This window comes from Schistocerca americana, chromosome 10 (genome assembly GCF_021461395.2).
Source record: "Schistocerca americana isolate TAMUIC-IGC-003095 chromosome 10, iqSchAmer2.1, whole genome shotgun sequence".
Taxonomy (NCBI): Eukaryota; Metazoa; Arthropoda; class Insecta; order Orthoptera; family Acrididae; genus Schistocerca; species Schistocerca americana.
The window spans coordinates 108,955,864-108,980,747 of record NC_060128.1 but is presented as its reverse complement, the minus strand read 5'-3'; the positions used below and the strand labels follow the sequence as shown (position 1 = coordinate 108,980,747).

Genomic DNA, 24,884 nt, shown 5'->3' with positions numbered 1-24,884 from the left:
ACTCGGTTGCAGGCAGAATCTACTTTCAATCGCTGAAGACCATGGCGCGGCATTCCATCCTCCAAGTGATCCTCTGACAGCACGTCGATGCTGTGGCGCGAGTGGAAGATGGGCTAGAGCTGTGCGTGGCCGTAGTCCCACTACTAACAACAGGGTTGCAACAGTTTGTGTTCACCTGTCTGCTCTCACAAGCCCTCTTATTTGTGCTGTGGTAGCTGTACGATCTGCCACTGCTGGCCTTACAATACGGAGATTTTGGTGGGCATTTGTGCTGTGTGGACGTCCAGAATACAGTCTATGGTTGTGTGAGAATGTCCACATGACCACTGATACCAGCATCGTGGTACAGCTGGCCCAGCACGTCCAATTTGTGTGACAATTCTCCAAAAGGAATTCCCGCCACTCGGAAGGCCACCATTTGACCCCTTTCAGTCTCGCCCAGTTGGCTGTAGGAAGCGTGAGTGCGTCTCTGTGGCACGAGTGCCCGCTTGCTGCACACATTTGCACCACACTCAGCCTTCTGCGCGCAGCATACTGTCTTAAAGGATAGATGCAAATTGCGCTCTGGTAGCTATGCCACTGTGCTATCTCTTTGGGGACGACGCCGAAACGAACAGTACATCTACTATTCTCCAGCTGGCATATGATTGCTTCACATCAAAATCGACATCGTCTCTCCAGGTGTACAGTTTTTTTCTTCTGGCAGTGTACAAGAAATGAGAAGGCTATCTACAGAATGGGCTACAGAAGGAACATTTGGAAAACAATGACAAGGAAAAGGGACGCGATGATGCTTCAAATGACTCTGAATACTATGGGACTTAACATCTGAGCTCATCGGTCCCCTATAACTTAGAACTACTTAAACCTAACTAACCTAAGGACATCACACACATCCATGCCCGAGGCAGGATTCGAACCTGCGACCGTAGCAGTTGCGCGGTTCTGGACTGAAGCGCCTAGAACCGTTGGGCCACTCCGGCCGGCGGACGGTGTTCAGGCATCAGGGAATAACTTCCGTGCCACTACAGAGAGATGTGGAGAGTAGAAATGTGACAGGGAGTGTAATGTATCAATCAGATGACATAGGACGTCGGGCGCAAGTGCTACTCTGAGATAATCACCGCTGCTTTCTTAATGGTTCTGGGCCTAGAGGGACCAAACAGGCCTCACCGACCACTTTGTCATCCTCTACCATCAGACGTGGTATGCAGGGGCACACGGTCAGCACACTACTACGCCCGTTGCCAGGTTTCTCGTCCTAGCAATCGTCACTGATTGAGCTCCTCAGCTGGCCTCACAAGACTGAGTGCTCTCTCACTGAGGAAATATCTGTGCCCTTACCGGAAAACGAACCCGGGTCCCCCACATGACAGTCACTCGCACTGACCACTAGGCTGTGGAGGCGAACTTCTTCCTCAGTACTCACACCATATTCTGGTTTTTCGTAGTACGGACATTATCGTATAGCCTAAGTTTCACCATACTGATGTAAGAGAAGTGGTTGTGAGTTGATGTTTCTTCTCATGTGAGTATACCTCCAGTGGAGTGTGACGATCCATTGTGTCGATGTTCCATGTGCAGTGACCAATGACTGACTGGCAGAATCTGCATCCAAATGTCCAGGATTCAGTTCTCACTCGGTTCCCCTCTTTTTTCACCTCTGCCAATGATTTCTTAATGTGAAAAACGCCTTATTTTATACTGTGCTTCAGATTCTGTTAAACTATGGTCTACCCTAACTGGTGGGGTAAATAAGATCAAAAGTTAGAGGATAGCAGGGCATACCAAACCCAAACAGGACTGTTCTTAGTAAAGCGCTGGGTCCCCAACCAGAATCCACGTTGTGTAAAGCTTAACTTTTCTCCTCCTTCAGTGCTGAATCCCAGGATAGGCTAGCAACAGTCTGGTCAGCACCATTTCCAGTCTTCACGTCTTTCTGTCTTCTTCATTTCTTTGTAGCAACTACACCAGAAATCTTTTATAATTTCATTTATGTACTCCAGTTGTGGACTTATTTATCTGTGGAAATGCCCCTGTGACTTATGATGGGTTGGTGATAGGAAAAGGGCCCTGCACTGATGACTGTGCGTGCAACGTTGTCCTTGGGGCAGTACCTGCTGTCCGTCATGTGGATGCCTGGCTCCCTGTGTGTACTCTGCTTCACCAACCTGTACATCTAGACATGACTTATTGCTTGGTATCGACAGAAGGTAGACGAACCACCAGTGACAGAGCATGCGACAACCGTACTTTCTCAGTAGCTGCCATCCACTGTGTGGAAGCCTGGCTCCGAGTGTACGCTCTGCCTCGTGAACCTGTAGATCCAGATGTGTCTTACTGTGCGCTTTTGACAGGAGATGGGCCATCACCTTGTGATGGAGCATGACACCCTTACTGTGGCAGTACCTGCTGTCCACTGTATGGAGGCCAGGCTCCGTGTTTACACTCTGCTTCAGCTGTCCCTATATCTAGACAAGATCACGGTTTTCTTTTGACAGGAGGTGAGCCCGCCACTGGTGACAGCACACGCGACGCCCTCGCTGGGACAGTACCTGATGTCCATCGTGTGGATGCCCGGCTCTCTGCGCGTGCTCTGCCTGACCAACCTCTTCTGTTGGATGGCCCACGTCTGCTACTCCCTCTACTTCACGGACTTCGTCGGCGAGGCCGTCTTTGGCGGCGACCCTCAGGTTAGTACTGGTATGACATCTGATAGCCTGACCCTATCCTTTGCCGTGATGTTCGTGTTACTGGGTTCAGTGTGGGGACTTACCTGTACCTCAATCTGTTTTCTACTCTCTCTATTCACCTACTAAGTTGTGCTTGGATTACTTAAATTTCGTGCATAGTGTACATATTTTAGATTAAGCAGTGGTGTTGTTGTTGTTATGGTCTTCAGTCCTGAGACTGGTTTGATGCAGCTCTCCATGCTACTCTATCCTGTGCATGCTTCTTCATCTCCCAGTACCAACTGCAACCTGCATCCTTCTGAATCTGCTTAGTGAATTTATCTCTTGGTCTCCCTCCACGATTTTTACCCTCCACGCTGCCCTCCAGTACTAATTTGGTTGTGCCACAAATTCCTCCTCTCTCCAATTCTATACAATACCTCCTCATTAGTTATGTGGTCTATCCATCTAATCTTCACCATTCTTCTGTAGCACCTCATTTCGAAAGCTTCTATTCTCTTCTTGTCTGAACTATTTATCGTCCATGTTTCACTTCCATACATGGCTACACTCCACACAAATACTTTCAGAAACAGCTTCCTGACATTTAAATCTATTCCCGATGTTAACAAATTTCTCTTCTTCAGAAACGCTTTCCTTGCCATTGCCAGTCTACATTTTATATCCTCTCTACTTCGACTATCGTCAGTTATTTTGCGCCCCAAATAGCAAAACTTATTTACTGCTTTAAGTGTCTCATTTCCTAATCTAATTCCCTCAGCATCATTCGATTTAATTCGCCTACATTCGATTATCCTCGTTTTGCTTTTGTTGATGTAGTGGTTGGTTGCACCTTTCCTCAAACTGTTACTGTCTTAAAAAGAACTGATTTACTTCGTGTTTTCTTCCATTTGTCTATGAAAGCAACGTACTCTTTTGACACAAAATTGCCTTAAACCATTCGTTCACTTCGATGCAGAAGCAGGTATGCTGCAAGTAGAGTGGTGGCAATGGTGGGCTGACATTGTGGTGCCTCTTACTCTGCGCTCCCCTCACCTGCCCTGAGCCACCACACTTTCTTGGAAAACAGGCCAGGCAGAGTGTGCTTCTAAACTAACACGTGAATATTTTGCTATACCAATCACAGCCCAGTATTTTACCAGTCATTACAAGAAAACAGCCAGCCATATAGTTTGACCTTTGTATTCTATTTCGTGCAGTACATAGTGGACCCTCATGTTAAGTTCCACCATATTATTTCCACATCTAAGTTATGTATCATATTGTTATATAACAGTAAGAAATATATGTGGCACACGTGTTAGCACTAATGATCTAATTTACTCGTTAAGCAGACCCCTATAGCGACAACATAGATCTCTACCAACATTTAACCGATTATTTCTTAAACTATTCCAAATATCACTACCAAATTTTTACTAGTTGAACATCTGAACATATTTATTTCACTGATGTAGAATTGGGAAGGTATACATAGTGAAAACTGAGAGACAATTTTTTATATATACGCCTGTTTCTTCGAAAAGGTAGTGTTTTATACAGCATACCATCAGTTATATAACTCTCAAAACACCGATTATATATCCATATAATCACCTCCACTACATGAGTAAATTTTACAATTTGTATATTTATTGGTTCGTGAGAGAATGAGGCTTTTGTCAGAAAATTAACAGTTTTAAGAAAATTCAAATGAAAGTAGTAAGTCTATGGAAACACATCTTTTTTCCTAAAATATTGGTCGGAAGCCGCCTGCTTCATAGTCTGATCCTTCTTGTTCACCTAAATTCTTCCTTCTTCTCTTCTTTCTTGCCTCCTCGATCATTTCAGTCTTCTGCACTTTTTTTTTTATCTTATGGAACTTAACTGTTGAAGTCATCAGTCCCTAAGCTTACACACAACTTAACCTAAATTATCCTAAGGACAAATACACACACCCATGTCCGAGGGAGGACTCGAACCTCCGCCGGGACCAGCCTTCTGCACCCTTAATTGGTCCACAGCTTCCAATATTCTTGGCGTAGCCTGCCCTATACTTCTACCCTACCAGAACCCCCGTCATTGTAATACATAACTGCATCGCAGAAACATAATCTTCAAGTTTTTATCCCTACAAAGACAATTTTTTGCAACCCAGGTTTGCACAATATCGTTAAGTGCCTCATTAAACATTCTGTGTCCTACCGTGGAAGCATTTCTTTATCAAGTTGGGATTTGCTGAGTCTCTGAACATAGGCTGAATAGCCTCCATTACTGCTTCAGGTACTGAATGTTTATGTCTGAATTAATCTAGTTTGCTTGCTACCTCTGCTCTCCTATATTTGCATGATGTATGTGGTGCAGGCAGGCACGAGTTAGCTACAGGGTTGTTACCTACAGAGAGCCTATTATAGGATGTTGCCCAGACTTTTCTGTTTATGCATTCCGAATCACGTGTGTTTTCTCTAGTGGCTTTGCCACAGTATTCCTGAAATTCACCGATAACTTTATCAGTAAGCCGTCCAGCATATTTTATACTTTCTCCATATGATAAGTTGGTGTCACCAAGTTTTCTTTTTCAGCTGACAAAGGTGTGCTCCTCTCGTTTTCTTTACGTGACCTACGAATACGAGCTTTGTAATAGGCTCACCGTAGGGTTTGCTCTTTAAAACATTGTCGAAAGACTTACGCTCTCCACGTCCCAAGTATTTCGTACACCGAAAAGTCTCACTCTGATTGTGAGGGAAGAAAAATAGCCGTAGCTGCTGCTACCTCCGTACTATCACTTGACCCCCCACAATTTTTTATACCTGAGGGCCTACGGGCACTCTTTTCCTCTTCCTTATCACCTACTGAGTTGCATCCTTGGCCGTATTTAGTAAAACCTTCAAAGCCCGACACCTTACCTGTATCAACACTTGTTACAGTAGAAAATCTGTTTTTGGAAGTGAGACACCTCTTTAGCCATTACCCATAAAATGTACTAATATCTGTCACACCCCAGTCTGATTGCTTCTACAGCTGCAGTTTTCATGGATTTTGTTGCAACAGAGTCTATGCAGTTGCCAGTAATCGCAGTACACTTCTCAAATTGTGTGGGTGCGTTTCGTTCATTCAGGAGAGCTCAAAGTAATCTACCAGTACACCTACGTCCGCACAATGACCCTACATTGACTTCATATAGTTCATTATTTGAGCATTTGACAGAAGTTAGAAATGACCTATAAACACCACAATCGGTGCATATAATTTTAAGTTTAAAGACTAAACCATTTCTGGCAGTCACATCTTCGGAAGTCACGGTATCTCCACCACATAACTCGCATGTTATAGTCTCTTTCAACGCATGTTAAAATATTCAAATCTATATTTACCTCACGAGTTTCAGCTGTCTTCTCAGCACTACCACTATTATTTTGCTCTATTTCACTACTATCCACAACTGGTGAAGTTCTACAGCACCTGTTTTCTTCGTTTACCCATTTTAAATTAGAGCAACAACACACAACAGTTTCACAATAAACACAGCAAGCTACCAAATATAAAAATTCGTTTTGTTTTCAAAGACTTACAATGATATGAGCAAAAAATATTTAAATATTTAATAATTAGTGCATCCAACCTTCGTAAACAAATCGAAAGGGAACATAAAAACCCACAAACAGGCTTCTAGAGCACGTAGTTTCTGAGATTTCCACACAAATCTGACAGGACGTTAAGATCAATGAGGACATCGTGATGTGTGAAGTATAAGTTAAAAAAAGTATTAAAATTGTATTTACACGGATTTTGTTCAGAAATTAGGGACCAGCTTGTTTAGGAAAGTCCAAATATTCATGCACTACAAAAAGAAAAAATTAAATTTTCTTGGAAAATTTGGAGTCTGATCTGATCTAAAGGTGCAGTTGGCAATGACCATAGTTCGATTATTGTACCATAAAACTTTAAACAAACCAAAAAATTTCTGTAATATTTGACAAAATATGTAAAGATATGTTCTGTAACACTAGTGTAACCTAAAGGTTGAGGAACACTCGAAGCCTTAAACACGTCGGTTCGGTGGATGCTGAAATTAAGTGTCACAATTTTATAAATGGCAAAATCTTTAACTTAGTGTATCGCTTAAACTGCGTATTTTCGTAATATGCAAGTTGTTGTTGTTGTGGTCTTCAGTCCTGATACTGGTTTGATGCAGCTCTCCATGCTACTCTATGCCGTGCCAGCTTCTTCATCTCCCAGTACCTACTGCAACCTACATCCTTCTGAATCTGCTTAGTATATTCATCTCTTGGTCTCCCTCTACGATTTTTACCCTCCGCGCTGTCCTCCAATACTAAATTGGTGATCCCTTGATACCTCAGAACACGTTTCACCAACCGACCCCTTCTTCTAGCAAAGTTGTGCCACAAATTCCTCTTCTCTCCGGTTGTATTCAGTACCTCCCCATTAGTTACGTGATTTACCCATCTAATCTTCAGCATTATTCTGTAGCACCACATTTCTAAAGCTTCTATTCTCTTCTTGTCCAAACTATTTATCGTCCATGTTTCACTTCCATACATAGCTGCACTCCATACAGGTACTTTCAGAAACGACTTCCTGACACTTAAATCTACATTAGACATTAACAAAATTTCTCTTCTTCAGAAACGCTTTCCTTGCCATTGCCAGTCTACGTTTCATATCCTCTCTACTTCGACCAATATCAGTTATTTTGCTCTCCAAATAGCAAAACTCATTGACTACTTTAAGTGTCTCATTCCCAAATCCCCTCAGCATCACCCGACTTAATTCGACTACATTCCATTATCCTCGTTTTGTTTTTACTGATGTTCACCTTATATCCTCCTTTCAAGACAATGTCCATTCCGTTCAACTGGTCTTCCAAGTCCTTTGATGTGTCTGACAGAATTACAATGTCTTCGACGGACCTCAAAGTTTTTACTTCTTCTCCATGGATTATAATACCTACACTACTGGCCATTAAAATTCCTACACCAAGAAGAAATGCAGATGATAAACGGGTATTCATTGGACAAATATATTATACTAGAACTGACATGTGATTACGTTTTCACGCGATTTGGGCACATAGATCCCGAGAAATCAATACCCAGCACAACCACCTCAAACAGAGCTTGGATGGCGTGTACAGGTACAGCTGCCCATGCAGCTTCAACACGATACCGCAGTTCATCAAGAGTAGTGACCGGCGTATTGTGACGAGCCAGTAGCTCGTCCACCATTGACCAGACGTTTCCAATTGGTGAGAGATCTCGAGAATGTGCTGGCCAGGGCAGCAGTCGAACATTTTCTGTATCCAGAAAGGATCTTACAGGACTTGCAACATTTGGTCGTGCATTATCCTGCTGAAATGTTGGGTTTCGAAGGGATCGAATGAAGGGTAGAGCCACGGCATGTTCTGCCGTAGAGAAATGTAATTGAAATTACTGACTGGCATTATATTTGCTGTACTTTGTGAAAGTTCCGACTTAGCTGTGTATCTTAACAGGCAATGCTTGTGATTGCCATTATGAGGAAGGCTGCAACTATTGCTGATCAGGACTCTGGCGCCGGGACTCTCTAAAAAGTTCACACACCGTCCTGCTTTCCTTCTGACAGTCAGCTATTAAACAGTACCCAGAGCTAACGCCAAGACAGGGTCTACACCATGTTTATCCGCTGATGTCACATTTTCCAATACCTTAGCGCAATAAATCACATTTCAAATGACATGTTTTGGAGTTATCTACATACACACCCACACATACATTAATCCTTATTCCATAGATTATGAATACGACATTTCGTTATGATGTGGAACGTGTCACTTTAATTATTTTGTGTAAAGAAAACTTACGTTAATTTTTTTACCGTTACTGCTTCATATCTAAGCATTCATCTATTGAGTAGAAGGAGTTGTCATTCAGAAATTCTTTTAACCTGCTTTTGAATGATGGTTGGCTATCTGCCAGACTTTTAATACTATTTGTCAAATGACCAAAGATTTTTGTGGCAGCATAATTCACCTCTTTCAGTGCAAAAGCGAGATTTAATCCAGATTAGTGAAGATCATCCTTTCTTTAGTGTTGTAGTTATGCACTTCGCTGTTATTTTTGAATTGGGATGGGTTATTAATGACAAATTTCATAAGACAATATATGCATTGCGAAGGTACTGTGGGTATCCCAAGTTCCTTAAATAAATGTCTAAAAGGTGATCTTGGGTGGGCTTCTGCTATTATTCTGATTACACGGTTTTTTGCAATGAATACTTTCTCTCTTAATGACGAATTGCCCCAAAATATGATGCCATATGAAAGCAGTGAATGAAAATAGGTATAGTAGGCTAACTTACTAATATGTTTATCACCAAAATTTGCAATAACCCTAATAGCATAAGAATCTGAATCTAACTGTTTCAGTAGATCGTTGATGTGTTTCTTCCAATTCAATTTCTCATCAATGCACACACCCAGAAATTTTGAGTATTCTGCCTTAGCATCAGACTTCTGTTCATAGTCTATACTTATCAATGGTCTTATGCCATTTACTGTACAGAATTGTATAAAGTGTGTTTTCTCAAAATGTAATGAGAGTCCATTTACAGAGAACCAATTAATAATTTTCTGAAAGACATTACTTGCTATTTTCTCAGATGATTCTTGCTTGTTGGGTGTGATTACTATACTTGTATCATCAGAAAAAGAACTAGCTTTGCATCCTCTTGAATATAGAGTAGCAAGTCGTTAATATATATTAAGAACAATAAGGGACCCAAGACTGAACCCTGTGGGACACCATTCTTGATACCTCCCCAGTTAGAGGACTGCTTGTTTTTGCAGACTGTCTGTAGTGTTAATTTCAACCTTCTGCATTCTTCCAGTTATGTATGAATTAAACCATTTTTGCACTCTCCCACTCATACCACAATACTTAAGCTTATCTAGAAGAATTTGATGATTTACACAATCAAAAGCCTTTGAGAGATCACAAAATATCCCAATGGGTGCTTTTAACATTTGACCAGTGAAAGCATATATAGCATTTTCTGTTGAAAAGCTTGTTAGTACTTCATTTTTACAGATATGTGATGCTACCCTTGAATACGATCTTTTTCAAGGATTTTGGATAAAGCTGTCAGAAGTGAGATTGGGCGGCAATGCAGTTTATCATTTAAACGCCATATTTCGTAATAAGCAAGAATAACTACGAAAAGTACGAAATAGGGCACGGTAGCTTCATAAAGAGATCAGAATGGCGGCTGCCCTGTTTGCAAGAAGGCTCTCACAAGAGAAATTCCCCATCATATCCTCTCAGATTTAGTGGTAAGACGGCCCACTGGAATGCCTGTCAAAACCTGAACACAGATCGAGCACGAAAATAGGAATAAGGTGTACTGGACTGTGAAAAAAAAAAGCAAAACATAAACAGTGAACGGCCCAAGAACAAGGATTGCAATATAGAGCAGCCTGAAACAGCAACGGCGTCGTGGGTTGATGGTGGACTGGGTGTTGTGTGTCCTTCATCATCATTTTAACGCCGGCACGGTAGCTCAGCATGTTCGGTCGGAGGGTTAGCAGCCCTCTGTAATAAAAAAAAACTGAGTGAATGGATCGACAACGAGCCTGTAGGGTGTCATGGGACTACCGCCCCGAAGAATGAAACGAACATGAACGAACAAAATGAGATTAAAAAAAAAAGTCATGGCGTTGGACAGCCGAGCCGACAAGGCCGTGTTCAAAACTGCATCGTGTTTTTTCTCCCCCACAGTATTATGAACAAGGTCTGTCCAGTCACTGAAATGTTTGTTCTCTTTCTGTAGTCTTGGCAGTTGTCATACTACACATTGACTATAAAATATGAGTCACTTCGTAAGAATACGTTGCCGTCGTACGTAAACGTGATGAATAGTGAGAGCAGACGAGATACCACTTACACGTCTGGCACATAATATGAAAACGACAAATAAACGGGTGTGGTCTTTGTTACAACAAAGGAATTTAAGGGTCAAGACTTCCAAAACGGAACACAGCTTCAAAAACGTTAAACACGAATGTTTTGACAGAGCACAGAGAAACTGTGTGATTGTGAAACTGACGCATTCATTTTTTTTTAGCTTATGTGGCAAGCTTCTGTGTATTCATCATTTCCTTCGGAGTGACCACGTTCACATTCATACTAACAGCTAAATCAACGTCCCGCCGACAAACTGGGATTAGGGAATGATGGTGAAGCAAATAGGCAGCGCCCTTTCAAAGGAACCTTCCCGGCATTAGCCTGAAGCGATTCAGGGAAATCACGGAGGACTGAAATCGGGATGGCCGGATGTGGGTTTGAGCCGCCGTCCTCCAGAATGCGAGTCCAGCGTACCAACCACTGACCAAGCTGCCTCGCTCTGTCTCAAATGTGAACTGAGGTACTGTTCAGCGAGCTGTAGTATTTTCAGCGCTACAATACAACAATATCACGATGAGACTCGTCTATGGCATACTATTGAACCACAGTAGGCAAACACTTTCTAACACCTATTTTGCGCCCCTCTGTAGTTCACCTGTAGGTTACGGTCAGTCACTTTGCGAGTATCGAAATACAAGGGGCGTTTGAAAAGTCCGTGCAAAGCCCGAGAGATGGCACCACCGGCGCGTATCGAGGGCATCACACCAAGTTTCAGCCATATTGGTCTATTTCTTTGTGTTTGGCATTCGTGTGAATCTAGGAAGTCGAGTGATTGTCAAAAAATGGACGAAAAAGAATTTCGTGTGGTGATTAATCATTACTTTATGGAAGGCGAAACGCCTCAGGAGACTAAAGAGAAGCCTGATAAACATTACGGTGACTCTGCACCTTCGATTAGAACAGTTTATAAGCGGATTCAAAATTTTCGGAGTAGCCATATGGGCATAAGTGATGCTGAAGGTTCTGGACGCCCTGTGGAGGTTACGACTCCAGAAATCATTGATGAAATCCATGATATGGTGATGGATGACATAAGAGATAAAGTGCGTGAGATTGCTAGTGCTGTTGGCATCTGGAATGAACGGGTACATAATATTTTGCATAAACATTTGGACATGAGAAAGTTATTCGCAAGATGGGTTCCGCGATTGCTCACGCTTGACCAAAAATCGGAATGGTGTTTATGTTGCAAGGATTGTTTGCAGCTGTTCAGGAAGAATCCGGAGGACTTAAAGCGTCGTTTCGTCACTGTGGATGAAACATGGATACATTACTATACTCCTGAGACCAAACAACAATCTAAACTATGGGTTACCAAGGGAGAATCTGCACCAAAAAAGGCGAAGACCATTCCTTCGGCCGGAAAGGTTATGGCGACTGTCTTTTGTGATTCGCAAGGTATAATCGTCATCGACTATATGGAAAAGGGTAAAACTATTACAGGTGCATACTATTCATCGTTATTGGACCGTTTGATAACCGAGTTGCAAGAAAAACGCCGGCGATTAGACCGCAAAAAATTCCTTTTCCATCACGACAATGCACCAGCACACACCTCAGCAGTTGTGGTCGCAAAATGAATGGAAAGGTGATTCCAACTCGTTTCACATCCACCCTATTCTCCAGACTTGGCTCCCTCTGATTACTCTTTGTTCCCCAATTTGAAGAAATGGCTGGCAGGACAAAGATTTTATTCAAACGAGGAGGTGATTGCAGCAACTAATAGTTACTTTGCAGCCTTGGACAATTCCTATTATTCAGAAGGGATCAAGAAATTACAACCGCATTGGACGAAGTGTATAAGTCTAAAAGGAGACTATGTCGAAAAATAAAAAGAGGTTTACCCCAAACACGTAAGTAGTTTTTATTTTTGCTCGGAGTTTTCAAACTCCCCTCGTATGTGACACACGTGGCAGTGTGTTTCGACTGCATTGACTTAGAAGCTTAACTGCTAAGGGGCCACAGACCTCAGGGTGTGACATAAATTCCAACTCGACACGTTGACCCTTTCACGAGAAAAGGGGGTCTTAGGTGTCGGACACGCAGACAACCTAATGATCCCATAAGCGTTCCGTTTCTAACGACAGATTTTTTTTTTCTTTATTTCCCACCTGATACAGGTAGGCCAGCAGTGGCACATTACGCTGCTCTTCGGTCACAGATAAAACTAATGGCATAAAAGACGACAATCGCAGAACAGACAGGGTGGATATGCAAACATAGACATACAAAATGAAAACACACGGAGCCGTTCACGGGTGCAGAGTCCAAAATAAAAATGTTCAGACACGTGGACACGCACAGAGATGACAGATGGCACACGCGAACGTTGGAGCACAAACGAGTAACACTTGAACACGAACACGGGGACACACTCAAACACTAGGCGATTATCTCCGGCGCACGGAAGTTCACTAGACGTGTATGAGTCTGGGGACCTGTCAAAAGGGGGGGGGGGAGGAGGGGGGGGAGTGTGTAGATGCCAGTGGCAGAGGAGATGGGAGGGGGAGGAAAGAAGGTACGGGGGGTAGGGGAAGCCCAGGGGGAGGAGGGAGGGAGGAAGGGAGGGGGGAGAGAAGGGACAGAGGGTGCCCTCGGAAGAAAACACAGGGTGCCGTAGAGGAGGATCAAGGTAGGAGGTGTAGATGGAGGGGAGGAGGGCATCATCAGGGAGGGGAGTTGGTGGAAGCCACCTTGGGGGAGGGTATGGAGAGTGGAGAGATGGAGAGCAGGTAGGACGTGGGAATGCAGGCGTGGCAGCGGACGGGGGTGGGAGAGGACGGGAGAGACAAGCGGGTGAGGAGGATTAAGTTTGCGGGAGGTGTAGAGGATCCGTATCCGTTCGAGGAAAAGAAGCAGGTGTGGGAGCGGAATAATGTCATAGAGGATTAGCGTGGGGGTGGGGAGACAGATGCGATAAGCGAGGCGGAGCGCGTGGCGTTCTAGGATTTGAAGGGATTTGTAAAAGGTAGGAGGGGCGGAGATCCAGGCGGGATGAGCGTAGCAGAGGATAAGGTGGATGAGGGATTTATAGGTGTGGAGGATGGTGGAGGGGTCCAGACCCCATGTGCTGCCAGAAAGGAGCTTGAGGAGAAGGTCGGGAGCGTGCCTTGGCTTTGGAATGTCCGGAGATGGGGGGATCTGGGAGAGGCGATGGTCAAGGGTGACGCCAAGGTACTTAAGGGTGGGGGTGATAGGACGACCATAAATGGTGATATAGAAGTCGAGGAGACGGAAGGAAGCTGGTTTTGCCTACAATGATCGCCTGTCTAACGACTGACGAACGAGACCGTATAAAAGCGGCAATAGTTTCCAAAGTTGCAATGAGAGTACCGCTTATTGTAACGAGCTGCTTCCTTACTTCGCCTGCTAGAATGGCTACAGCCGTGTAGGATTACGATACCCTGAAAGCGAAGACATCTATCGGTTCCTGCACGACCGAGCTGCCTTTCTTATGACGTCACGAATGTTAGCTAATCGCCAAGCGCGTCGCACAGCAGGTGTACATCTGAGACTGGACTCGTGTTGGCAGGCGGAGGACGGCACGAAGGCGCGCCAGCTGTACGAGGAGGGCGTGCGCTTCGGCTGCTGGGGGATGTCCATGTACTCGCTGTCCTGCGCCTGCTACTCCTTCATCATCGAGAGGCTTATCAACAGGTTCAGGTGAGACCCGGGCTCCCACAGTGCAGCGCACACTCAGCTCTTCTCGCAATTTTTTAATATATTTTTTTTTGTTACACTTATCGTCTTTAAAATGGTTTAGTCTTATAACATGTCTATTAAAATGTAACAGAGTATACAGGGTGTTACAACAAGGTACGGCCAAACTATCAGGAAAAATTCCTCACACAAAGAAAGAAAATATGTTATATGGACACGGGTCCGGAAACGCTTACTTTCCATGTTAGAGCTCATTTTATTACTTCTCTTCAAATCACATTAATCATGAAATGGAAACACACAGCAACAGAAAGTACCAGCGTGACTTCAAACACTTTGTTACAGGAGGTATCGAATATATTGCTTCCCCCTACTTATACCTCCCGAGGAGATCACGAATGTAAAATTAGAGAGATTAGAGCGCGCACGGAGGCTTTCAGACAGTCGTTCTTCCCGCGAACCGTACGCGACTGGAACAGGAAAGGGAGGTAATGACAGTGGCACGTAAAGTGCCCTCCACCACACACCGTTGGGTGGCTTGCGGAGTATAAATGTAGATGTAGATGTAGATGAAATGTTCAAAATGTACTCCGTTAGCAAGGATACATGCATCCACCCTCCGTCGCATGGAATCCCTGATGCGCTGATGCAGCCCTGGAGAATGGCGTATTGTATCACAGCCGTCCACAATACGAGCACGAAGAGTCTCTACATTTGGTACCGGGGTTGCGTAGACAAGAGCTTTCAAATGCCCCCATAAATGAAAGTCAAGAGGGTTGAGGTCAGGAGAGCGTGGAGGCCATAGAATTGGTCCGCCTCTACCAATCCATCGGTCACCGAATCTGTTGTTGAGAAGCATACGAACACTTCGACTGCAATGTGCAGGAGCTCCATCGTGCATGAACCACATGTTGTGTCGTACTTGTAAAGGCACATGTTCTAGCAGCACAGGTAGAGTATCCCGTATGAAATCATGGCGGTGAATCCAGGAAGTACAGTACATACTGACGACACTAAAATGAGCTCTAACATGGAAATTAAGCGTTTCCGGATACATGTCCACATAACATCTTTTCTTTATTTGTGTGTGAGGAATGTTTCCTGAAAGTTTGGCCGTACCTTTTTGTAACACCCTGTATACAGGGTGTTTCACTAAACGTGTTCGCCGCCGGAGTGGCCGTGCGGTTCTAGGCGCTACAGTCTGGAACTGCGGGACCGCTACGGTCGCAGGTTCGAATCCTGCCTTGGGCGTGGATGTGTGTGATGTCCTTAGGTTAGTTAGCTTTAAATAGTTCTAAACAGGGAACCTCACCACCGCACCCCCCTCAGATTTAGTTATAAGTTGGCACACTGGATAGGCCTTGAAAAACTGAACACAGATCAATCGAGAAAACAGGAAGAAGTTGAGTGGAACTATGAAAAAAATAAGCAAAAATATACAAACTGAGTAGTTCGTGGCAAGATAGGCAACAACAAGGATAGACTGAGCTCAGGAGCGCCGTGGTCCCGTGGTTAGCGTGAGCAGCTGTGGAACGAGAGGTCCTTGGTTCAAGCCTTCCCTCGAGTGAAAAGTTTAATTTCTTCAGACATTTATTATCTGACAAACTCTTATGTTTTCATCACTTTTTAGGGAGTGATTATCACATCCACAAGAAAACCTAAATCGGGCAAGGTACAAGAATCTTTTTACCCATTCACCAAGTGTACAAGTTAGGTGGGTCGACAACATATTCCTTTCATGTGACGCACATGCCGTCACCAGTGTCGTATAGAATATATCAGACGTGATTACCTGTGGAGGAATCGGTTGACCTATGACCTTGCGATCAAATGTTTTCGGTTCCCATTGGAGAGGCACGTCCTTTCATCTACTAATCGCACGGTTTTGCGGTGCGGTCGCAAAACACAGACACTAAACTTATTACAGTGAACAGAGACGTCAATGAACGAACGGACAGATCATAAATTTGCGAAAATAAAAAAAGTAAATTTTTCACTCGAGTGAAGACTTGAACCCAGGACCTCTCGTTCCGCAACTGCTCACGCTAACCACGGGACCACGGCGCTCTTGAGCTCACATTCTGCTTGATGTTGCCTATGTTGCAATGACCTACTCAGTTTGTATATTTTGCTTATTTTTTTCATAGTTCCACTCAACTTCTTCCTGTTTTCTCGATTGATCTGTGTTCAGTTTTTCAAGGCCAACTTATAATTGAATCTGAGGCGGGTGCGATGGGGAGGTTCCCTTGTAAGTTCTAGGGGACTGATTACCTCAGATGTTAAGTCCCATAGTGCTCAGAACCATTTTGAACTAAACGTGTTTGCCTCTGTAAGTTACGAAGTAATAGGCGACGGAAATATTTATTGCAGTAGGACACCGTAAGAAACATTACACTGTCTGCAGAGCTATGAACATAATATATTGTGTTATTATCCAAAGAGTTGCAGGAAAAATATACAATTTTTTAAATGGAACAATAGTTGTTTCTATCACGTACTGGAATCAGTAACACCAGCTGTGTATACATCAATTGAAATTACGTTCCTATCACTTTTAGTTTGGGAGCTACAACCCTTCGAAGTTCCAGGGACAGATAAATGTGGTGCGGCCGAGTTGTAACGTCGCCGGTGTCACGGAGCGAGAAGCTTGCTCGATGCGCTGTTAGACTGCCGACTGTCGCCGCACACGGCTGTATACCCGACAGTTCGAGCCACACAAACAAACGGGGCTCAATATACCACAGTTACTAACACCGGATGAATATGGCACACACAAACAATGAGTATGTTGACATGTTGCTGATGCTCGGCGAGTGCCGACACGATGCCACTGGAGCAGCCATGGCGTACGCCGTGAGATATCCTAGGCGAAGAGCTCCAGCAGCCATTACGTTCTTACGTGCTGAACAACGACTTCGGGAAACAGGCAGCTTGGTAATGCGCCAAAGAACTGCAAGAAGTGAGGAAACGGAGGTATTTGTTTTAGCTGTAGTACACTACGATCCTCATATCAGCTTACGAGCCTTTGTTGCAGTCGCTGGTGTCAGTCTCACATCTGTGTGGCGTACAGTCATGGAGGTAAGAATAAGGGGAGATGGCGCTACGTATCCCAGCCGTACTACGTTTTGAAGCCATGGGGGCGTGGCTCGCTGCCATGACACTCTGACCAAAACATTGCCAGTGTGCTATAGCGCTGCGTGTATTACAGTCGCTAATTGCACCATGTACGCATGTAACGTCATCAGATTGGTTGTTTCAAAGTTTTTGTTTAAAATAAAATCTCGAAAAGGCGAAATTCCGCGTTTCTTTTGATTAAAAATAGTTTTTAATGTAATATTACGAATAGCTAGCCTTCAATGTAAACGATACAATTTTGTTAATTCAGTAATAAACGTGTATCACAAACTAAATAATAGAAACTGAAAACTAAGTTAGCTATACCCTCCCTCCAAAGCCCCATAAATGCATATTGTTTGTAATACGTACTGGGACATTTCAGTTACGTTACACTACTGGGAAACACTGTTCATTACCACCAATATTTACTGAAATACGGTACATAGAATGGCAAATCTACACAGTGTCCTGTTTAGGCCTATACTTTACGCCAGTTAATGTAGTGTTAGCTTTTAATTTGGTACATGATGAAGACAAAGTGAGTTACTCAACACTTCGATTATCGACGATACGTACGTATTATACTGAAACGTGAACTTGAAAACTAAGAATTTAATTCTTTGAATTAACATACCTTTTGCAGATGTTTTGGGTGTGTAGGGAAAACTGATGGTACAGCATTTTCTCGGAGCCTTACTGTTGAAAGGGAAGTTCGGTCTATGTCCTCTTCTCGGAAATGCTGAGAACATATAGTGCTCCATTTAGACGCACGCCAATTCGTCCTCCTCACGGCATTCTCCCACAGAGCTTTCCGACTTTCATTTTTAGGAAATTAAAATCATACAGGAGAAAAACACGCTATAGTACAAGTACCGATGTAGCACACGTTCATTCACAATGAAGTTGTAAAATCACACTTAACGAGACAACTTAAACATGAAATGTTATTCTCCTCGATTTCGCATCACAATCAGAACGATTCGTACATCCGAACACCACACAAGTCACCATTATAGCGCAAAATCCTTCCAAAAACGAGCGACAAGCCTATGCACACAAGCTTACAGCAGCAATGTTTTGGTCGGATTGAGATGGCTACCTTCGGCTTCACATGGCTTCACAGCTGTGACGTCACGGCGTCTCCCTCTATTCTTACCTCCATGCGTACAGTACACGGCCACAGGTTTCACCCGTACCGCCTGTCACTGACCCAGTAGCTGCATGGGAACGATTTCCGTGTGAGAGTTACATTCTGTGGGCCATGCGTAATTTCACGGTGGAGTCTTTACAAGGTGTTATGTTCTCTGATGAGTCCAAGCTCACAAATTATAGTGCACTGAATCGCCATAACGTGCACTACTGGGCCGCAGACAATCCTCGGTGAGTTCGACCTGTCGACCGTCAACGTAGGTGGTCTATTAATGTATGGTGTGGAATCCTTGGGGATGAAATCATCGGTCCACACTACTTCACAGGTACACTGACAGGTGAGTTATATCGTGCGTTTATAGTCGACAGTTTGGGCGGTCTCCTTGAACATGCGCGTCTACACATGAGAGTCCATATGTGGATGCAGCACGATGGTCACCCAGCCCATTCTGCGCGTGCTGTTGTGGAAGAACCAAACATCAGGTTTGCAGGAAGGTGGTTGGCTCGCCATGGTCCTCATTCATGGCCCGCAGGGTCGCCCGATTTAACACTATCAGATTTATTTTTGTGGGAATATCTAAAGGATGGTGTTTGTTTCACTGAGCCCAGATTCCCAGATGATCTAAAACGGGGCATCGAGGACGCATGTTGCTCCGTGACACCGGCTATGTTACATCTCATCTGCAGATCCTTTAGAAGGCGCATTGCATTGTGCATTCAGGAACATGGACACACATTTGAACACCTCATTTAAATCAACTTCCCACCGCCAGAACTTCCATCACCCACCACACAGCCACGTATTATGTACAGCGTGTGGTATCTGCCCCTGAAACTTTGAAGGGTTGTAGCTCCCAAACTAAAAGTGATAGGAATGTAATTTAAACTGTTGTATACACAGCTGCTGTTACTGATTCCAGCGCATGCGAGAAACAACTATTGTTCCATGTAAAGAATTGTATCTTTTTCCTGTACCTCTTTGGATAATTACACAATAAACTATGTTCACAGCTCCACAGACAGTATAATGTTTCTTATGGTGACCTCCCGCAATAAATATTTTGGTCGCCTATTACTTCGTAACTTACAGAGGTAAACACATTTAGTGAAATACCCTGTATATAGAGAATGTCCACAAAGTCCCTTTACAACTTCAAAATTTTACTACAACAGGAGTTGTTGAAATATTTTAACATTTATTTTATTGTAATTAGTGTATATAGAAGTTTTTTGACAGTGATTAATAGACCTCTATATGGGCTCATTTAGTTGCACGAAGCAAACCAAGACGGTACTCGGTTTCTTGCCATGTTCGCTGTAGCATAGCTTCATCAATGGTGGCGATGGTATTACGAATCTTTTGCTTCAAGTCAACAATGTCCCGTATCTGTGTTTGATACACGATATCTTTTACATACACCCATAAAAAGAGGCCAAGGGGGTGATATCTGGCCAACGCGTTGGCCAAGAACTGGCCCATCCCTCCCAATCCATCTGCCTGGAAATGTTTCATTAAGGAACCGACGAACATGCAGTCCCCAATGTGGTGGTGCACCATCTTGCTGGAAAATTATAGTTGGTTGTAAGTCAATCAGTTGTGGTGCTACATATTCGATCAGAAGTGCGAGGTAAACATCTGCAGTAATTGTTGACTCGTTGAAGAAAAATGGATCAGTTACTTGGTTGCACATGATTCCACACCACACATTCACTTTTGGACTATCCCGGTGAAGCTCCCTAGTCACATAGGGGTGTTCAGATTCCCAGATTCTCACATTATATCTGTTTAATGTCCCAGAAACATGAAAAGTTGCCTCTTCACTGAAACAAACTCCCTTGACGAATGCTTCATCCTCCAAAAGGCGTTCCAGCATGTTGAGCGCAAACTCTGTCCGTTTTGTCTTGTCATTTGGCTGAAGTGTCTGTAACAGTTGCATTTTGTAAGCGTACAACCGTAGGTTCCTGTGGAGGACCTTATGCACAGTTGAACGTGGTAGCTGCAACTGTCTGGCAGCAGAGTGGATGGACTTCGTGTGTGAACGAGAGAACACGTTTAATACGGGATCGATGTTTTCCTCGGATGCTCCCGGTCGCCCGCTACTCCCTTTATCCAACACTGTCCCTGTCACCACAAATTTTTTGTGGCATGCACGGATTGAATGGCGCGATGGTGGATCTGTTCCATACTTCGCTCTGAAGTTTCGTTGAGTCTGAACATCAGATTTTGTCTCAATAAACAAGGATACACATTGTGCCTTCTCTTGAGGAGCTGCCATTTTATGAAGGTTCAGTTGCTGCCATCAACAGAGTATCTGAAACACAAGATTTTAGTATACAGGGTGTAAATTTTGATTCGGCAAACCAGAATAACTCGAAAAATAAGCTTCACTCGAAAAAAAAATGTGTAGAATGCATAGTAGATTATTTTCGAGGGGGACATCTGCTGGTGCTAAAATTAGCCCGCCACCCCAGCCCCCTGGGGGTGGGGCGGGGGGGGAACTTTAAAATTTCAAATGGGAACCCCCATTTTTTATTGCAGAATCAGACTCTACATATAAAACATTTTGCCTTAAACATTTGTTTTGCTTCTTAGTAGTTGGCGCTGTAATTCAAGAAAATCCATGTTCTCATTTTTGCGTGGAAAATGGTTACGGATAAATAAAAAATACTGATTTATTTCGTAAATTTTGACTCGCTAAAACTAAAACTCTCCCTCTCTCCCCATAGGGTGGGGTTTGAGAGAGAGGAATTAGAGTTTTGCAAATGTTGACCCACGTATCCGAATCTGCGGAAAAAAATTAATATTTAGGTTTCCTGTTTCGATTCGTGAACTCAAATGAAATCCCTGGAGGAAAGAGGACGCTCTTTTCGCGAGGCACGACTGCGCAATTTCAGAGAAGCGGCAGCTGAAGCCTACTGCAGAACGATTCCACTGCCGACGACGTACATTTGGAGTGAGGACTGCGAAGATGTGATACGAGAAATTGGGGCTTGTACGCAGGCGTACAGGCAGTCGCTTTTCCCTCGCTCTGTCTGCAAGTGGAACAGGAGAGGAAATGACTAGTAGTGGTACAGGGTACCCTCCGCCACGCACCGTGCCGTTTCTCGCGGTGTATGCATCTACACTCATGCTCATAAATTAAGGATAATTGCAGAATGTGGTGCCACACAACGTGTCACTACACAAAACTGGCCCTAATAGCACAGGCACATAGGGAACGCACACGACACAGATCTGTAAGTCCACGGCATTGGTGATAAGTTGAGAAATCCGCTCCGAAAGACACGTTCTACAAAACGCCACTGTTTCTTGCCCATGTACCCTGATCACCAGGCACACGTACACAGGCCGCACAATGGGTTGGCATACTCTGGATCAGCTGCTGGGGTATAGCCTCCCATTCTTGCACCAATGGCTGTCGGAGCTCCTGAAGTGTCGAAGTGGTTTGAAGACGTGCAGCGAAACGTCGACCGAGAGCATCCCAGACGTGTTCGATGGGGTTTAGGTCTGGAGAACAAGCAGGCCACTTAATTCGCCTGATATCTTCTGTTTCAAGGTACTCCTCCATGATGGCAGCTCGGTGGGGCCGTGCGTTACCAACCCAGGAAAGTGGGACCGACTGCACCCCTGAAAAGGCGGATATACTGGTGCAAAATGACGTCCCTATACACCTGACCTGTTACAGTTCCTCTGTCAAAGACATGCCGGGGTGTACGTGCACCAATCATAATCCTACCCCACACCATCAAACCACAACCTTCATACACGTCCCTGTCAAGGACATTAAAGGGTTGGTATCTGGTGTCTGATTCACGCCAGATGAAAACCCGGCGAGAATCACTGTCCAGACTATACCTGCGCTCGTCCGTGAACATAACCTGGGACCACTGTTCCAATGACCATGTGCTGTGTTCTTGACACCAGGCTTTATAGGCTTTCCTGTGACCAGGGGTGAGGGAATGCACCTTGCAGGTCGCCAGGTGAATAAACCAAGTCTGTTGTCTGGAGACAACTGTTCCAGCGGCTGCGGTAAGGTCCCGAGCAAGGCTACCTGCAGTACTACGTGGCCGTCTGCGGGCACTGATGGTGAGATATCGGTCTTCTTGGGGTGTTGTACACTGTGGACGTCCAATACTGTAGCGCCTGGACACGTTTCCTGTCTGCTGGAATCGTTGCCATAATCTTGAGATCACACTTTGTGGCACGACCAACGTCGTCGCCTTAGTATGCTACCCCTCATAACGTCATCAATATGTGTTCTTTGAGCCATTTTCAACACACAGTCACCATTAGCACGTCTGAAAACGTCTACACACTTACTCGGTGCACCGTAGTCTGACATGCACCAACACACCTCTGCGTATGTGGACTGCTGCCAGCGCCACCGTGCGACGACCACAGGTCAAATGCACCGCATGGTCATACCCCGAGGTGATTTAAACCCGCAAACCGCCCACCGGAGCGTTGCTTCACCGTGTATCAGCATTATCCTTAACTGATGAACATGTGTGTAGATGTAAATGTAGATGTACCGGCTGTCCCAGACTCAGGACTCAGGGCGGGGCCATTTTCGTCAAAACTGACGGCTTTTTTGCAATGATAACCAGATTCGTTCTTATTCTGTGCATATTCAGATCTGTTGAAACGGAGTTTGACATTATGTAACTAGTCTCAAAGACATATATGATAAACACAGGGAGGACATAAAATGTATTTCTGAGGAACTGCTAGACACAGCTACACGGTTTGCTGCAAATGGTAGCTTAACCCACGCAGTGTTTTATGGATACACTTCCGCATGCCCTTCGTTTGCTGCCCATATAAGATCCAATCCAGTAGTCGCCAAATTTATGAATATGGTGAACTACCGAAGCTTGTTTACACCCTATTGTTGGACGGGAAAAGAAAATAGGACAGAAATAAGAACTTTTCAAAGAATCTTACTTTTACGATAACGACCGAAGCAGACGAAATGAATTACAGTCTGTGCTGCGACGGGACTCGAGCCCGTGTCTTCTTGCTTGATAAACAGAATTGCTAACCGCTACACCACCGCAGTACGACGGCAACAATGCTGCACGAACTACCTAAGTCAATTGCCCTCCCCAACACAAACTTCATTTTTCCTTTACATATTGTCAGTACCGCCAGGACTCTCCGATATTGGCTTTGGACATAATGGGATGTCCTTGTACTTTTGGCGATCTTATAGATCTTATAATTAAATGTTTCCCTGACACATTTAAGCCCCTTTTTATTGTCTACGGTAATGATCGAAGGTACAAGGAAGTCCCATTACGTCCAATGCTGGGGTGCTTGCCAATATCGGAGAGCCCTGCCAGTAGTGACAATATGTAAGGGAAAAATGAATTGAAGTTTGTGTGAAGGAGGGCACTCAGCTTAGGTAGTTCGTGCAGCAATGTTGACAATCGTACTGGGGTGGTGTAATGCTTAGCATATTTGACCCGCAGGCAAGAAGACCCTGGTTCGAGTCCCGACTGTAGCACAAGTTTTAATTCATTCCTTCTCCTTCGATCATTGTCGTAGATAATAATAAGATACTTAAATGTCTCAGGAAAACATTTAATTATAAAACCTTACATTTCTTTAGTGCTTATAAACTAGCATTTCTAGTATACAGGATTAATCACAAAAAACATGCGCTGCAAATATTGGGAAATGGAACGTGCTATTCATGTGTGTTTGCCACATAATGAACTGGTAGTCGGTGCTAGTCCGCGGCTCGTGTTCTGGCGGTAGCGTTCTCGCTTCTTGCGCATGGGGTCCTGTGCTCGACTCCCAGCGGGGTCGGGGATTTTCCCTGTTTCGAGATGACTGGGTGTTGTTGTGTCGTCTTCATCATCATCATCATTCATCCCCATTAAGGTCGGAGGAAGGCACTGGCACACGACCTCTGCTAAGACCTTGCCTAATACAGGGTGTTTCAAAAATGACCGGTATATTTGAAACGGCAATAAAAACTAAACGAGCAGCGTAAGAAATACACCGTTTGTTGCAATATGCTTGGGACAACAGCACATTTTCAGGCGGACAAACTTTCGAAATTACAGTAGTTACAATTTTCAACAACAGATGGCGCTGCAAGTGATGTGAAAGATATAGAAGACAACGCAGTCTGTGGGTGCGCCATTCTGTACGTCGTCTTTCTGCTGTAAGTGTGTGCTGTTCACAATGTGCAAGTGTGCTGTAGACAACATGGTTTATTCCTTAGAACAGAGGATTTTTCTGGTGTTGGTATTCCACCGCCTAGAACACAGTGTTGTTGCAACAAGACGAAGTTTTCAACGGAGGTTTAATGTAACCAAA

At 44.2% G+C, this 24,884-nt stretch overlaps 1 protein-coding gene across 1 annotated transcript in view; it reads left to right on the top strand.

Annotated features, from left to right (window-relative positions):
- The window catches only part of LOC124552283 (proton-associated sugar transporter A-like), a 124,224-nt gene that overhangs the window by 80,447 nt on the left and 18,893 nt on the right, over window positions 1–24,884 (top strand). Inside the window, exons 9-10 of the mRNA XM_047126561.1 lie at window positions 2,502–2,693; window positions 14,163–14,293. Coding sequence (XP_046982517.1) covers window positions 2,502–2,693; window positions 14,163–14,293 — 323 coding nt within the window. The remainder of the gene's footprint in view (window positions 1–2,501; window positions 2,694–14,162; window positions 14,294–24,884) is intronic.